Raw genomic sequence first — 18,516 nt, 5'->3', positions numbered from 1 at the left:
ACTTTGATCGTACAAAAGATCAATAGCTCCGACGGCCTCTTGAAAGATTACTACGTATATATGAAAACATGCTACTTACTTTGATTACTTTGTGAGCACACTGGTATGGCATATTGGGTCTCCACTGTACTTATGTAATGAACAAGAAGCAACAATGAGAGGATACTGTTTGTAACGGTTTATTTGCAGCTTATAGTACAACCACTTATTGATATTGAAACAGAACCATCAATATAAGGTTTTATATTAGTTGTTCATTGACTTATGAGTGGTGAAACTATAGAAAATTTGGTTTTTCAGTTCCGATTTTAATCAAGTTTTATATTAGTTGTAGTATTTAATCTGTACTTTTGTTCTCAAATACCATCATGTATTTGGTTAAATTTGGACTTGATTTAGTTGATTAAATGATGCATTTACTTCTCCCCACAAATTCTATCTTAACGGATAGAAATGTCGAAATTAAATGTTCAATTGTAGTTATATACTCATTTTAACTATGTTATATGCCATTGTGATTCATTATTAAGATTTTACTAGTTTCTTACGTGACACATATGAGTGAGTAACTGTGATTTGTCGAAAAGAACAAGTTTTTGTAGGCTGTCCGATTGAAAGAAATTATTATCATGACAATAATTTATACCTACTTATATAGAAAGGATACCTAAAAGTTAGCTTATAAGTTATTCAACTAACTTATAAATTATTCACTATAAGTTCATTTACTATAAGCTAGTTTATCAGTTTTCTGCTATTTTCTAACAAAGGCATAATACAGTGATTCTCTCGACCATTAGAATGATTGAAGACGGTGTAAATATTTCAAATATTTTTCATTATATATTGTCTCGGAATAAGGAGTTATGTCCACCTTTGTTTGATATTCGTTGGAATAATCTTGCTAAGTATGTCAATCTATTTCTTTGAAGATGATTAATTTATATCTATGTGTTTTAATCTCTACCCATCTTAAACTTGTATTTCTTTTCCAGTTTATTCAACAAAAAAGAAAAAAACTAATCAAATACTCCTAATTGAATTTTAAGGGAAAAGCTTTTTCTTAAGAAAATTTAAAGAGAAGAATCGCAAGAATAAATCTCCACCCTTCTTTATATCCACCACCCCTTATGATTTCCACAAAAGAATGAGATTAAATGACACCATCTTTTAAAATATTGCAATGTGTTTATTCTTGCATTTTCGTAACAAATAGCATCTCTCTAATTTTAAATATAATATAATCCTTTTGTCAAGATAAATAAATAATATAATCTTGATTTCAATCTTAATTAATCCTAATATAAAAGTCACTAGGTTTGGTCTAGTGGTGAGGGGTTGCGATAGTATGCATATACAAACATATCAGCATGGAATTGATATGAATTTATGAATGATATTATTGCATAAACTAGTAAACTATTGTTGTATTAGCTTTGAGAAGGAGAAGTTCATTAAACACTGACATAAAAAAAAAAGATCATTAAACACTCTCACCCAATTTCCATGTCATTATTCCTTTAGGTTTTTAGTTATAGGCAAAACTTTTTTGTTTCACACATAATTACAATATTCTCAAATCAACTGAATTAGAAGTCACAACATAACTAAAATGTTACATAATTCGTATTGTTTACAACATAGTGCTACTGCTTAAGAATTGTTGTTTCTAATGAGTAAATGACTCAGATCACACACCAATGCACCATGAATTACATTGGATAGTATCTAATTAACATGAATCCAACTCCTCTAAAAGGAGTTTCACTTATAGTATAAAATGGATAATATCAGCCGTTAATTAATAAATCAAAGATAAATATTATAGGTACATCATTAATCAAATTAAGTTAACATATTGACTCTCACAACAAAGATTACTAAAATATAACTCATGAAAACATGGTTTCAAAAGGAAAATTAACCAAATTGCTCACATCGCAAGATGACTTGTTTGTAATTTTATTTTATCATGAATGTTCAATTTGAGACACTCTACTGCCTAGTGTGATTGAGTATTATAACACTGACTATTGTAAGATCAAAATAGTTGTATGATGTTTTTCTCGTTAAATGTTAGTATTATAACATTGACTATTGTAAGACCCCTTGCATGGCTCTGCATTTCCTGTTATTGAAGTTCATGGGTTTCAATCCCATGGCTCATTCAAATGGCACGCCTTGTGGCACGGTTACCAGATCAAGAGAATTGTTCCATTTTAGAGTAATAATTCTCGTTCGAGATAGTACCACCGAGGTGGCCGAATATATATTATACCATTCAAAAAATAAAAGAACTACAGAGATGTCAAATAAGACATGGAGTAGCTTATTCAATATCAAGTCAAACGAGGAATACGAATTACACATGTTTGGCATTATACTGAAAGTTACTCAACATATCTATAAAATAACACCACTAATGTTCTTCAAATATGTAGTTTTTCCGAAAGAAGTTAAAACAAAAATCTCTATTTGAAAGTCTTCTCACTTTTGATTGCCAGCCTCGGTAGGCTCGACCACTTCAGCTTCTATAGTTTCTGGGATATGGTGCTGAGTTTGAGTGGACTCAAACTGACTAGGAGATGACCATTTACCGTTAAGAGCCATACCCATCATCTCATATATCTTTCCTCCAAGCTGTGCTGGATTATCAGGCTGCACACCAACAAATTGAGTCAAAAGATATAATATTTATCACGCTGCGCATTTTGGTTTGAATGACAGCTGAAAATCACTAGCACGTGTTCCATTTCTCGGCTACCAAATATTTAGTATCATTATGTGAATTGCAACTCATCTTTTACATGATCTAATTTCATAATGGAGCTTAAATTAAATCACTTTCATAAGAGTAATATCAAGACAAGATCTTACCGTAAATCCACTTTGAAACCAAAGCTGCATCATACAAAAGATCAATAGCTCTGAGGGCCTCTTGATCGTCGGGATTAGTTTTGCATGCAGCCTGAAATTTACCAATTTACATTACCATTATTTCAATGTGCAATTTATTATATATAATTAGATGTACTACACATGACAAAAAAGATTCATACATCCAAGTTCCTGATAATAGGGTGGTCAGGGTTAATCTCAAACACCCTTCTGCTTTTCATGAATTCCATGCTAGTGGGATCACCCATAGTTTGTGCCTTCATTAACCTGCAGCAGCAAATTTGATTTACACACAGATGTGTTACTTAAATTATCAAAAAACTACATAATAAAATATGTATGATAATGTAAAACCCACCTTTCCATGTTCGCAGACCAACCAAATTTTCCTGACACCAGGACACAAGGCGAAGAGCTTAGTCGGTTTGAAATTTGCACACTTGCAACTTTATCACCCAAACGTTTCTTAACCCAGTCAATTGTCAAGCTAAATTCCTGCTTTATCTCCTTTTCCTTTTCCTCATTCTTATCACCTACAAAAATAACAAACTACATTTAGCAAGTTTGAATGGTTAAGAACCAAACCGTAAATCCAAGCTACTATAAGGGATACCAGGTAAATATTTGATCAATGAAACACAGATACGCTTCTCAAAGTTGAGTGTTTGTCCAATAGCATTAATAAAAAATAAATTGTGAGAAGGAAACATAATTAAAATAGAAGTAAACCTAGATCCAAGTCTTCCTTGCTAATGTCAACAAAATTCTTTTCCTTGTATGATTTAATATTTTGGATGGCAACCTCATCTATTGGATCCACCAAAAACAGCACCTGCAAGATTCCATAACAAGAACCAATAAATAAATAAATAAATAAATGTATAAATGATCAAAAGTTATAATATCTAAATAATTTAAACAAGCTTATAATACTTCAAGATCCTTCTCCGCAAGTTTCTCCAAGAAAGGTGTGTTCTTTGCACTATTCACACTGTCAGCAGCAATGTAATATATATCCTTTTGATCAGGTTTCATGTTCTCAACATATTCATCCAAGCTGATAAACCATTCATCACTTTGGGATGAGTAAAACCGAAGCAACGGAGCAATGCGTTTGTGATTCTCACGGTCTTCAATGCAGCCCAATTTCAAGTGTTTGCCAAAGTTCTCCCAAAACTTGTCATAATCCTGCACACAGAACAAGGCAGCTGGTGAAATATTAACAGGAAACAAGCAAGCATTTCTATAAATAGCAATTTTATAAAGAGACAACTAAAACAACTTTGCAAGAAAAATGAAAAAAGCTTTCTAACTGCAAATTTCCAGAATTAGATCACACCTCTTTGTTATCACTCATGGATATCCCCAGAATCATGTCAAAAGCCTTTCTGACCAACCGTTTCCTCATAATCCGCACCTTCAAGCACCACATAGAAATTTCAGCAATTTGTAAGTTTTATACAAGTATCATCAACAAAAATTATGTGGAAATGTTAAGTGCATGTCCTGCACCCTATTTACTTACTATGCGGCTCTCTTGAAGAATTTCACGTGACACATTGAGTGGAAGATCATTTGAGTCCACCACACCTTTGACAAAACTTAAGTATCTCGGGAACTGTTCAAGTAAATAATATATCAGAGCAGGATAAAATAATCAAAATACTATCTGGTTACTCAAGAAGTCAAGATAGTACAGCAGAGTTTCTATATACCAGTTCTCCATCAAAGTCGTCTGAAATGAATACTCTCTTCACATATAGTCTTATATTCTTGGTCTTGGGATTGATTATGTCATCCTTCCCAGAAGGAGCATAGGGAGGAACATAAAGTATAGACCTAAATTCTACTTCACCCTGCAACATCACCTCCAGAACATTAGCTGTCAAATTAGTATTAAGATTCATGTTTAGCAAACAATTGAGGTTATCAAGCTATATCTTCCAGCTTAAAAAATATATACATAAAATATCTTCACACATAACAAGATTGCACTTGAGAAATAATTTTTTTACCTCCGTGGTAAAGTGTGACGATGCCAATGGCTCCAGGTATTCATTAAATGTTTTCTTGTAAAACTCGTTATAGTCCTCTTTGGTGACTTCTTTAGGATTACGAAGCTGCACGAATAGATTAATGTCTAAATTAAACTCCATCTTAATATCCAACTTTCACTTTAAGCATAAGAATTGTAGTTAGAAAGCATAAAACAAACCCAGATTGGTTGGGTCTCATTTGTGAGATCCCAATCCCAGTACTTCTCAACAACAGTCTTAGTTTTCTTCTTCTTCTTCTCATCTTGGTCATCCTTTTTCGCCTCAGCTGGATCCTCATCAACCTCCACCTGAAATTAGAGAAATTTTGATAAAAGCTCAAAAATCAAACTTCATATCTAGCAGTCAAGAAACGGCTAGGGAATGAAACAATCTCAAAGACAGACATAGTGTCCATTAAAGCTAAAAGAATTGGAGTGCATAGTCATACTTCTTTGGTGAATCCCTTTTCCTTCCAAGTGTATATTGGGAATGAGACAAACTGGGAGTAGTTTTTCACAAGCTTCTCAATCCGCTCTGGATGAGCAAAACCTTTATCATCCCTCTGAAAAATAGGAGCGGGTAGAATGCACAAACAACCGTAAGCTCCAGAATAAAGAACTAATATACTAGCAGAAGGTCTAAAAGGGGAATTTTCGACATACCTTAAGATGGAGTGTAAGCCGAGTTCCTCTTGGAATCAGCTTCTCAGGATCTGTCTCCTCAGATATGGTATATGAGCTAGCATTTACCTCTCCTTCCCAAACATATTGTTTATCGGAATTTTGGACTCTTGGTTGAGACAACCACCTTCGAACCACAAAAAATATACATATAAACTTCCAGGAAAAAATCTTAAAATGAAGTACCACATCATCGTAACTTTTATTTAAATGCATACCCGATCAGCAACTAGAAAAGCAGAATAAAATCCCACGCCAAATTGACCAATTAAGTTGTTGTCACCACCAGCACCCTTATTATCCTGTTGAAAGAAAACACCTTTGTCAGCACACAAGATACATAATAGCAAAATAGAATAAGGTCAATATAATCCTAAATCATTCTCCAGAAGAGGCAAGACCTTTACGGCCTTCAAAAACTTTGCAGTTCCACTTTGAGCAATAGTTCCAAGACAGTCAACCAGTTCCTGCTTAGTCATACCAATGCCTGTATCACTGCATAAAGCAAAAGTTACAGCACCAACTGCATCGAAAGAAAAAAACGAAAAAAAATAATAATCAAAAGCTAATTATCTTACGTAATGGTGATAATCCATTATCTTTATCAGCAAGAATTCGAATATCAAAATCCACAGCATCCTTCATCAGTTCAGGCTCCGTAACACTCAAAAACCGCAGCTTATCCAAGGCATCACTTGCATTGCTGTGAAAAAAGTGCACGGATTAATAAACTAGATAAGGCAATGCAACATCTAATCAGTATCAACATCTAAACAATATTTATAGATCCAGTTTTGAAGCGGAGCTTGGGCACAGTGGTACTTTGAGGTCAAAGGTTCAGATAGTGGAATTAGCCTCTGAAGAATTCAAGGTATAACAACATATAAACAATAAATCTATAACAGGTCTGGCCCTTCCCAAGATGCTGCCATTATAGGAGATTTATAACACTAGATTGCCCTGATTTCTAGAAATAGTTTTCTTGTAGAGAGAGAGAGAAGCGTAAGTAACTTTTTCAAAAATAAATACTTAAACTTGCGTAAATATATTAGAGGAAGGGGAAAAGCAGAACCAGGTAAACCTTTAAAAGACCAAGCTAAATTAGTATTATTATGAACATAATTGACTATATTCGATAACACTGAAACATAACATTCACCAATGCTCAAACTATATAGTAATCACCTAGCGATTGAACAAATTATAGTTAGCTATTGAACCGATTCTAGTTGTGGCAAAAAAGTTTAGAAATGCAAAAAGGCTGGATCATACCTAATAAGTTCCCTGAGAAATACTTCCTTGTTACTATATAAACTATTAACAATGAGGTCCATGAGCCGACTAACCTGCAAAAACAAAGTTCATCATATATATCAAATGCACTAGAGGCAACAAACCACACACATATGAAAGAAAGTAATACCTCTGCTTGGTACTCAAATTTCTCAGCCGATGGGGAACTGGATGCATTAGATTCTGTAGCAGTTGATTCATATCTTTTCCAAAAAGAAATCTCTTTTCAAATTTAGCTGGTTAACACTGCTGGATTTCTCAGAACCTAATATGGAATACCATCTGGGTTTTGTTTCATTCTCACCCACCTGCTCAAAGGAAAAAGAAAAAAATAAGACAATTTTAAGCCTTTGGATTGACTTTTAGCTTATCTACTGACATAAGTTTTGTGAGACCATTTGTGATTACTTAAGAAAACACAAAGCTTATGACAATTTTCATAAAAAATTTCCAGCTTATTTTCATAAGATCTCCAATATATCTAATGAAAAACAACTCTAACCATGTACAAAAACAATTTATCGTTATTTTATCTTTTGCTATAAAAACAGCTACATAAGCGCTTATGATGATAAGCGCTTGTGCTATAACCTATTTATCCAAAGAGACCCATTGTCATCACCTAACACATATAATTGTGATTGTGATGTGAAGTAACACATATACACAGCATAAAACTAACAAACTTGTAATGATAGTAATAATTGATAACAAAACACAATAAGCAGAAAAATTAAAAAATGAATCGATTATTAAGAGAAGAATGAAAGTGGATACCGAATGTGAGATAGAAGATGAAAGTGGAGCAACTGCGCCACGGTGAAGTGCGCCGCCGTAACGGATTAAGGCGGAGACGGAGGAAGAACGATTGGAGAGTCTGTGCATAGTGAATTGATTGGAGATTCGAAAAGTGCGTTGTTGAAATGAAGAGAGAATTGGTTTGGTTAGTAGGGTTTTAGAAGGGCTTTGTGTTGTGTTACCACAAAATAGGGGTTTTCAGAACCTTCTCGATTCTCTTTCTTTCCAAAATTCGCTTCTTTTTTTATGGGAGACAAAATCACTTCTATTTTATTTAATTTTTTTGTTAAAATATATATACGCATATTTTCTTGTAATAAAATATCAGGATTTCTTTTATATATTAATTAAAAATCAGGATGTTTTTATATAAAAATCATACATAAAGGTTGCAACAGTAAATAGAATGCACATGACGAAAGAGGGTGAAGTAAAAATATCATCTTAATTCTTTTCTTTTTAAAATTGGGGATGGGTTATTATTTATAATAATAATAGTAGTATTATGTAGGTCGCTCGTGAGATTTTGGGTGTCTTACGGATGCATGTACACACACACGCACGCACGCACACACACGCATGCACGCACATAAGTCAATTTCAAAACGTAAACCAAACAAACCTAAGTTTTCTACAATGGCTCATTGGTTCAAGCTACTTACTATGTTACTTTTTGTTACATCCACCACCAATACTCATGCATTCGACGCTTATATGGTGGTTGCTCAATGGCCCCCGACCGTTTGCAGGCCTCCAATAACATGCGTAAATCCACAAGGGTAACTCTTTTAGTGTGCATGGTGTGTGTGGCCGACTAATACTAATAGCAAAATTAGACCGCCAAAATGTTCAAATATGCAGACAAATTTAAGTCGGTAAAATTATCTTAACAATTTTACTATTATCATTAATTTTATTATCTTGACTAACGTTATTATTAAATTTAAGTCGGGAACATCGATGGAATGATCATGAAAAGTGTTCCGGTTTGAATCAAATGAATTACTTTTGGAAGTGCTTGCAACTTTGGGAGGTTTGTAAACTAGATGCTAGACTTGCAAATGCTGGTATTGTTACAAGTAATACCCCAAAACTTATAAGTACTTTTGAAAGCCTACTAGCAAAACAAATGGAGGGAGTTGTACCTATACTTTTTTTCTGTCTAAGTAGTTAATTGGTTAGAAATTCCATCTTAAAGGTGGATAAATGAGATGATCGAAGTTCGAACTCTACTCTTACATATATAATGTAATATTCTGCCAAATGAACTAAGCGTTGTGCCTAACTTACTTGTAGAGGAAAAGTAAACAAACATGAATTATTAGATATTCGCTTTTGTTTTTAATATGAATAATTTCGTACCTTGTGGTGTGGTAGATAAAACTAGGCCTGAGCATCGGTCGGTTTCGGTCGGGTTCGGGCCGAAAATCACTAAATCGATAAAAATCGCAACCATTTAATTTGGGACCCAATTCCGACCGTCTATATCTTCGGTTTGTTCGGGTTCGGGTCATACGGGTGGCGGTTGAACGGGTCGGTTATTATGGGTTATATCGAAACTTTGTTTACATCTAAAACTCATCAATTCTCCAAAAATTCCTAATTTTCGAATAGTTTAATACCTCGTCACAATGCAACAAAAGATAGACGAAGTAAATTAAAAAACAAAGAGGGTTAGATGCAGTTGCTTTCTTTCAATATGTAAATCTAAACACAATAAAATATCAAGTAAAAGAGACGTAGAAATTAAAATAGATCTAGAATATATATATTAGAATATTTTTCTCACCTTCTTCATCACCATATTATTAATTATAAGCTTTGTAAAATATAACATTTTTATCTTATATCAAAGATGGATAAAAATAACAAAGAGAAGAGTATATGAGATTGAGAGGGAGAGAAGGAAAAAAATTAATTTGCATCTAATAGTTGTTCGGTCGGTTGAGAAATTGAATTTTAGAGACCCGCACCCGCCCGTATGCAACCGTTCATGCCCGGTTTTCGCAATTTTTGTTGACCCGTGACCCGACCCGCATCCGACCGAATGCTTCAATATGTTGTCTGTTATATCGGTTTCGAGTTGGGTCTCGGGTTCATGCTCACCCCTAAATAAAACTTGTAGACCAGCAACACATGTATTATGGTCCACATAAAATAAAATATTTTTTGTCAAAAAATAAAATAAAATATTAGTATGTAATTTTATATGGTTTTCATTTAAACCACGTACTTTAGCTACATATTATAAGTGATAATTTTCTTACATTTACAATCATCATTATTTGTTGATTTTAGTACTGTCGTGGTATGTAACTCAAAAGGCTAACATAAATGAATTTGGAACTAGATACCTTTGCTTATTTTTCCATACCATGGGACTTAGTACTGTATAACGATTACAAATTATAATTTTAGATCAACTGTATGTTTGGTTCTCATTTTAGAGATATAAAATTGATTTTGACATATTTAATTTTTTAGGAGTTTATTCGTTGTGCACTGTTAGTGCAAATTTTTTTTACACATGCATTCAATGATGTGTTGCCTCATCATTTAATGAACATGACACATTATGTATTTTTAAAAACAATACATGATATGTTGGTATATTATTAGTATTTGACGCATGTGTAAAATAACTTTACACTAGTACTATATATAAATTAAATTATTTTTTTAGAGTATATTTGAATTTGTTTTAAGAAATAATTCTACTTGAAGTTAAAAAATGTAGTTTCTAATTTTTAGAATTGGTTTTCACGTTAAAAAATGTAGTTTCGGTTATAAGGTATAGATAGAATAGGGCTAGAAGGAATCAACTTCAATTCATTTGTAGTTTTTTTGAGATACAATTCGTTTGTAGTTGAGTTTCGCAATAAAATAGTAGAATTTCAACCAAGTAATCGAGTTTAAAGGATTAATGAGTTTCACAGAACCCGAGTTCAATTTTTAGTGAGAATGATGTTTTATCAAATTTTTCTAGTCTTGCGGATGAACTCTGAATTATTGGGACTCTTTCATGTGGGAATCAAGTGATTATTAAATAAATTAAAAAAGGTCTCGGGTTCGATTCTCGCGTGGCAATTTCGGTGGGTTAGTCCATACATAGCAAAAAACTTTGGCTTTAAATGGGCCCCCCGCAAGTGGGCGGTGAGATTGGTCTCCTTGGATTAGTCGGTCATAGGGCCGGATACCAAATTTTAAAAAAATAATAAATTTAAAAAAAGGTAGAATTTCATTTCTTAACTAACACTAGATGATAGGTGATGCTAACGAGGATAAAAGTAGAGGAAATTAAGCACAAATAAATACTACATACTACAAAGTAGTATATGGTTCTAGTAAATGAATGCCTTTCAAGTAAGTATTGAGATCATAGCTTCACACAAAAGTTGAACAACTTTACTTCTTACCATGCTCTCTTTAACACCATTCCACATTACAATGTCATTAAGAGCTTTGGTTGTTCATGTTTTCCACACCTAAGACTTAGTACTATATAATATATAACAATCACAATTATAATTTAGATCAACTTAATGTTTGGTTTCAATTTTGGAGGGGGCAAAATTGATTTTAAAGATATAAAATTGTCCACATAATTTTCCTTGATGATACATGTAATGTATAAACCTTTTCCATATTCCTTTGGCTTAATTACTTCTTTGGTCCCTTAAAGATATTTTTGGTTTCACATCGGTCCCTTAGGGCCCGTTTGGTGCGCAGGATAGCATAGTGACAGGATAGGATATGAAACAGGATAAGGATAGGATAGGATAACAGCAGGATAACAGTTATACTCAGTTATCATATCCTATGTTTGGTGCACACAGGATAACAAACATGATAACTATTATATTTTGTTTTTAATACATACTTGCCATAATAATATGATAAGATGTATAACATATTTAATTGACAAAATTACTCTTGTAAAACAATTGTTATTTTTTTAAAATTATTTTGTAATACTTTGAATTTTATAAATAAAAAATATAAATAAGTAATCAAATAACTTTATATAATTTAAAATAAAAATCATGAGAAAATAATCAAGTTTAATTTTTTATATGAATCATGATCAAATAAATAACTCAATAATATATACATGTTAGATAAGCCAAATAAATATATGATATATCTCATACGTAAATAATAAAACTATTATTGCAAAAGAATTATATTCAATTTTTTATAAAATTTAAATTAATATCCCTATTTGTCAATTTTTTAATAATCATTTTACTTTAAAATATTGTAATTTTAGTAAAATTTTGATTTTTTAGAATATATAAATTACAAAATTACCCCTGTGAGAAAATCACATATATATTTAAAAATTAATTATTTAATTATTTATATTTTATTTATTTTATTTTATGTATTTTAAATATATTTTATAAAATAAATCAGTAATTTTTTTTTCTTCTTATCCTATCCTGCTGGTAACCCAGCTCAAATTCAGGATAAGAATTATAACTAGAGAGACAGGATAAGATAAGCTTCAGGATTAACTTATCATATCCTGCTGTATCACCAAACACTGGATTGCGGCAGGATATGATACAGTTATCCTATCCTGTCTCTTATCCTGTGCACCAAACGGGCTCTTAAAGAATAAAAGGTCCGCTTTGGTCCCTTAAAGACATCTCCGTTAACCAAAAAAGTCCCTTCCGTTAAATTTTAACTCTAAATGAATAAGGTGGACCAACACTTTAGATGGTCCACCATAGATCTCACTAAAACTTTAATTATAACCATTTGATATTTTTCTTAAAAGTTATACCTTTGGATCTTGCTAGTTTATAATATCTGATAATGAACTACCAACACTTTTACTTTTTTTCATCTTCTTCCTCTTCATCTTCATCACCATCTTCATAATATTCATTAAAAATTCAGAATTTTTTCTTCAAAATCCAAAAAATTACCATCTACAAAATCAATGAAATAATCGTAGGTCTTCAACCAACCCAGAAAAAAAAATCCCCAAATTGTTAAATTGAAAGAAAGGTTTTTCATGCTGCCAATTTTCCAAAGCTGCCAAACATATGGAACGTGAATCTTGTTCATATTTGTATAAAGATTGAATCTTGTTTATTAGGGGTTTATGGTAATGTTTAAATGATGATGGGAATGTTGGTTTGTGATTATGTGATACTGTAACATTTTTGTTGCGGAGTTTTGGATTTTGTTTGTGTTTGATCAGAAATTAATGGATGTTTGATTCTAAGATTTAGTAATCATCCTCAAATGGGGTTATCCTCTTGTAATCTCAGCAACATTTGGACATTTGGGTTTGAATGTTGGTTGAAGATTTGGACATTTTCATGAAGTTTATGAAGAACTGGAAATTAATTAAACCTAGAAAATTTGGGGTTTGCTGCAATGATTTTGCAGAAAGGGAGGAAAATTTGGATGTTGTTCTTGTAGGAATGATTTTAAAATTTCTGGATTTTTTTTATAGAGATGATGAATGTTATGAAGATGGTGATAAAGATGTTTTTTTTTTAAAAAAAAAATTCTGGATTTTTTTTTGAAAGTCAAGTTAACAGTTTTTTTCTCAAAAATTAACGGAAGGGACCAAAATGGCTAACGGTGATGTCTTTAAAGGACCAAAGCGAAACTTTTATTCTTTAAAGGACCAATATGAAACTAAAAATGTCTTTAAGGGACCAAAAAACTAATTAAACCTATTCCTTTTTTGCACTCATTGTCATGTGAACATGTACATTTCCTAGTTTTACACAAACTCAACTCACAATAGTAGTGTAAAAAAAAAACTCAAAATAATAGAGTGTGGTTATCATGAACATTGAACACTTACTAGGATCAACTTCTCTTGTCATGGAAGCACCTCTAAAATCACTTCTCCTCTATGGTTTTGGATGACTAGACCCCAACTTACTAAACCATCCAACCCACATCCAGCATCAATATTCATTTTGCAAAAACCAAACTTTGGGCGAGACGCCCAATTTGGCTTCAGAACGCGTCTGTTCTGAACCTCCGGCTTCGGATTAACATAATTAAACTCCCCTACAAACTCTAGAGCAGCTAGACACTGGATCAAAACAGTTGGGACACAATCGGTTCTTTGCTTTCTATCCATTGCAGCAACCAGAGATTAAGATAAGAAAGGGGGAGGTCGTCTAACGCCCAGAAAAGAGGTAAACCATACATGAAGCACGAGAGCCGAGAGGACATGTCATTAGACTAATAATTATGTTGCATTAGAGAAAGCAACTATCCTAGACAGATATAGAACCTGAGATTTTGCTACATCTGCAGCTTCAGCTTGACGATAGTCATCCTCCACTTTGGCCATTTGATTGATTGTTACACAAGCAATGTAATCACAAATATCAGAGGTCATTTTCATAGAGACATAGTATCATTTACTGTAACCAATATTCTTTTCATTATGATTTGATAGTGTAAAATGAGTTTCATAATATTGACATTTTTTTGCATAGAATCAAGCTCTAACATGTTTAATGGAATATTGATATTGTGTCAAGAAGATGTCATAAGTTTAAAACTGCTTTCTTTTATTATAGCCATTGGCAATACCACATATATAAGAAACTGTTCTGTCAAAGGATTTGTTTCTAAGCAAATATAAACTACATAGCTCATTTGTTCTGTCATTACCTGTATAAAGAAGAAACTGAAACATGTTTTGGCATTACCGATATAATTATAAACTGCGTGCATCAGAGCTAAAGATAACATTTGATGGTTTCAGAGAAGCTTAGATTAAAGAAATGGTATGTAGGATCAATTATTTTAAGGCAAATGCTAAATAGTGCCCCCGGGGCACTCTTTAAGCCCTTAAATAGTAAGTTTTTTATATAATTTTTATCGGAATGCGTAAAGTCAATGCATTGGAAATTGTAATGTTTAACTTTTTGAATAAAAAGTTTCTTTAAATGGAATGCTTAAAGAGTGCCCCGGGGGCACTCGTTAGCAAGACCCTTATTTTAATATGATCACCTTTCTAATCAGGTCTAATACTTGTGCAACACTCTTTGTCCATATTATTTTGCAGAAGCGTGTGCTTCCACTTATTTGCTACTTTTAACTGTTTTTCAAATCACCCATCAAAATTTCTGGTTAGTAATATGAATATTGCATTCTAATTAAGTTGATTAAATATTGCCAAGATACAGGCTGACAACACAAAGTGGACAGCATGGCGAAACTCAGATATTTCTAAAATATAAGCTATTTCTACATAAAATCAGCAAAAGAGCATTCATACAATTGAAATAGAAACCTGATCAGTTTGCAGATGAAAAAAGAGTAAACTTTCAAAATAAAAACAATAAAGCACAATTCATATTATCAAATGGTTTCTTAATTTGGTACATAGTTGATAATAATTATGACATGCGCATTTGACAAGCCACTCTACAAGTTAAAATCCTAGCAAGCATAACTCGTGAGAGAAACCGAAGAAATAAATCAATTATTTATTCCTCCAATTGGAAGATCGCTTTCTTTATGGAGTACTGTTTTACAAAAAGTAGTATTTGGTATAACACAAATCTCCTCAATAGTCTTGTTACTTAGATCAAACAAGGCTAATCCACCGTATTTATTTTGGAACAGTATTTTGTTCTTCTTAGCAGATCCAATTGGATTCCAGAGGGGAGGTAATGGTCCAATAATGAAGAGTTTAGTCCATGAATCCTTTATACCAAGCTCACCCAAAATTGATATGTGAAACATATATGTCTCTGAATGAGTTAAGATTAAAGCAATAGACCCATTTAGTAGCACCAAAGTTCTCCCAACTGCATAATTAAAAGCATCACTATCATCCACGTATGAGGGTATGAGTGTTGTAATGAAAGATTCATTGCTGAAGTCAAATGACACCAAATATGCATGCTTTTCTCTTTCACCCCACCAATGACAAACTCCATCAGTGTACACGTCTACATTGTCAATAGAACGGGGAACATCGGCCTCAATTGTACTCCAAGTGTTACTATTTAGACTATATAAATCCCAAAAGTAAACGGGTGGTAATTTAGGGTTTGGAAAAGCACCCATGCTCCGAATCACCTTATAGTCATCTTTAACATGGTCATAACCAACCTGAGCGTGAACGGGCGAAACACGGTAATAAGGTATAGATAGAATTGGGCTGGAAGGAATGACCTTGAATTCGTTTGTAGTTGGTTTCCACAAACAAAGTTCGGCTTTACTATACTGATTGTCCAGACAAAGAGTGCCATTAATACTAACTGAGCCCACAATAAGAAAACGTGTAACTGGTGGCACGCGGTTATCCTCTGACTCTTCATCTTCTTCTTCAGATGAAGATGGGGAGTAGTTATCCTCCTCTTGAATTGGACATGGAAATGGATTCGGCCAATCTAATTCGACAATGTTGTCACCCGAAAGAGAATGCAATCGATATCTATAATTGTCATAGTAAGCACCATGTTTGGTTTGTACGAAGACAGATGTATAATCATAATAAGGATGATCTTTTGTTAAGAGATTGCTCCGGAACATAGTCATGAAACAATTGTCATCAAACAAGAGGGACCATGATTTGCGTACGCAACCAAATCGCTTCAAGGATTTGAGAGGAAGTTTGGAGAGAATAAAGAAAAACAATATCATCGGGTATATGATTGCTAACCTCAACATTTATTGCAGTCAACAACGATTTCTCCATCTCCAACAACGAAGAGTTTGCAGCGGTAACCAACGTTTTCAGGCTGCCACAAACAAAAAAAACATAAGCAATCAGTGAAATTCGCAAACTAGCTTTAATAAAATAGTAGAATTTCAACAAGTAATTGGATTCAAAGGATTAATGAGCTCCCAGAATCTGAGTTTGATTTCTGGTTAGAACAGTTTCCTAGTCTTCGCGGCGGAACTCTAAATTAGTGGGGATTATTTCCCATGGGAACCAGAGGATTTTTTTTTTTTAGAATTTTATTTCTGAACTAATACTAGATGATAGATAATGCTAACAAGGATAAAAGTAGAGGAAATTAAGGACAAAATATGAAACACAAATGACAGAAACAAATCGAAATGAAAATGCACCAAAAATTAGGGTTTCGGTTTTGATGGGAGTTTGCGTAAACCGATTCGTCCGTTATGAAAGCTGGTGATGTGCGTTTGTTTTCTTTCAACATATGGATTTATAGACAAGTATAATAAGCTACACTAATCGTTATGCTGAAATTAGGTTGGATCACAATCGAGATCTCATGTAAACCTTGTCTTGAACAAGGTCGTCAAGCTATAGATCGTAATCTCAATCCAGATTATGATCCCGACGATGATAACAACGCCGTCACAGCACCACTCAATCCGCCGCATCCACCACCGCTAAAACCGTTTCATAACTTTTTATCAAAACCTCTCCATGGTATTATATATATATATATATATATATATATATATATATATATATTATGTGTTTGATTTCAGAATTGTATTAATCTTCGTTCAAATATTATTGTGTTGTTAATTCATGTAATGTAACTAGCTACAATCTATATATCTACTATTATCAATTTATGGTAAACAGAAAAAATGAAAATTGAGTTGAATTGAATTGAATTATTGTATGTATATTAAAATATTATATATGAAATGTTTGATTTGTCGAATATTTTCAAATATATAATTAAATAAAAACCAGTCCCCATGAGCTTAGCTCAATTGGTTGGGACATCAGCATTTTATATGCAGGAGCCAGGGTTCGAACCCTGGACACTCCACTTATCCATCTTTAAAGGTGGAATTTCAAGCCACTAGGCTACCTGACCAAAAAAATAAAAAAATAAAAAATAAAAACCACAAGGATCACAGAACAATACAGCCATAAATCATACTTCTCTTGTGCCAAAACTTCACAACCAACCATAACTAGTCATTATCCGGACCACCACCATCGCCACCTCTATACTACCTCACTTCTGTAGTCCGTTTACTCCATTTCAAGTATTGCTACAAAGCACTGATTTTATTTTTAGATACTTTATTCCAAAAAAAAAAAAAATTCTAAAAAACATGAGAAAAATGGGCAAACCATTCAAGGAAACAATCAAATATCTCGCATGTAAGTGGATTGATTTTGATTAACATTCATGAGTAAGTTTGCTTTCCTGGTTAGTTGGGTTAGTTTTGAAATTAGAGATGGCCAGGTGAAGAAGAGAGAAAGCCAGAGTTTTTTTTTTTTTTAGGATTGAACCTAAGACTTCATGCATGCATACTACTCAAATTCTTCACCAATAGATTAAATCTAGTGGCTTCGAGAAAGCCAGAGATTTGACTGTTTTTTCTGCAAATAAACTGTTCAATGTTTCGTGAAATGGTCAGGCATACCATTATACATTTCTCAACAAATTATAGGGTATTTTCACGCCATTTTTAAACATAAAGCAAAATATAAGGACTATAAATATATTTAGAAAAATGCTAAACAGTGCCCCCGGGCACTGGTTAAGCATGTTAAAATAGAAATTTTGTCTCGAAATGCGTGCATTTAATGCCTCAAAAGTACAAAAAATTGTCTTTTCAATATAAATTTTATTTTTTATTTCCTTTTTAAGTATGCTTAACAAGTGCCCGGGGCACTGTTTAATCCATTAATTATGGTGGCTGGCTGGCTGCATTCTTTTGGAGGGGTCAAATTTTACTTTTATAGAGATATAAAATTGTCCATGTATATTTTCTAGTTTACACAAATTCACAATAGTCATGGAAGCACCTCTAAAATAACAACAACCGCCATTTATGCTTTGACTAATACTCTATCCGTTCATTTTTAA

General features: G+C 32.9%; 1 protein-coding gene and 1 pseudogene across 1 annotated transcript; both read right to left on the bottom strand.

Moving 5' to 3' along the window:
* Nucleotides 1–2,217: 2,217 nt before the first annotated feature.
* Nucleotides 2,218–7,959, bottom strand: LOC123919850 (annotated as a pseudogene).
* A 7,207-nt stretch (nucleotides 7,960–15,166) lies between these two features.
* LOC123919849 (F-box protein CPR1-like) lies at nucleotides 15,167–16,332 on the bottom strand. Its single transcript, XM_045971862.1, has one exon. The coding sequence runs from the start codon at nucleotides 16,241–16,243 to the stop codon at nucleotides 15,176–15,178; it is 1,068 nt and encodes a 355-aa protein (XP_045827818.1). The 5' UTR covers nucleotides 16,244–16,332; the 3' UTR covers nucleotides 15,167–15,175.
* Nucleotides 16,333–18,516: the final 2,184 nt, after the last annotated feature.

This window comes from Trifolium pratense, linkage group LG4, assembly GCF_020283565.1.
Source record: "Trifolium pratense cultivar HEN17-A07 linkage group LG4, ARS_RC_1.1, whole genome shotgun sequence".
Taxonomy (NCBI): Eukaryota; Viridiplantae; Streptophyta; class Magnoliopsida; order Fabales; family Fabaceae; genus Trifolium; species Trifolium pratense.
This window is presented reverse-complemented; position numbering and strand designations above follow the sequence as displayed.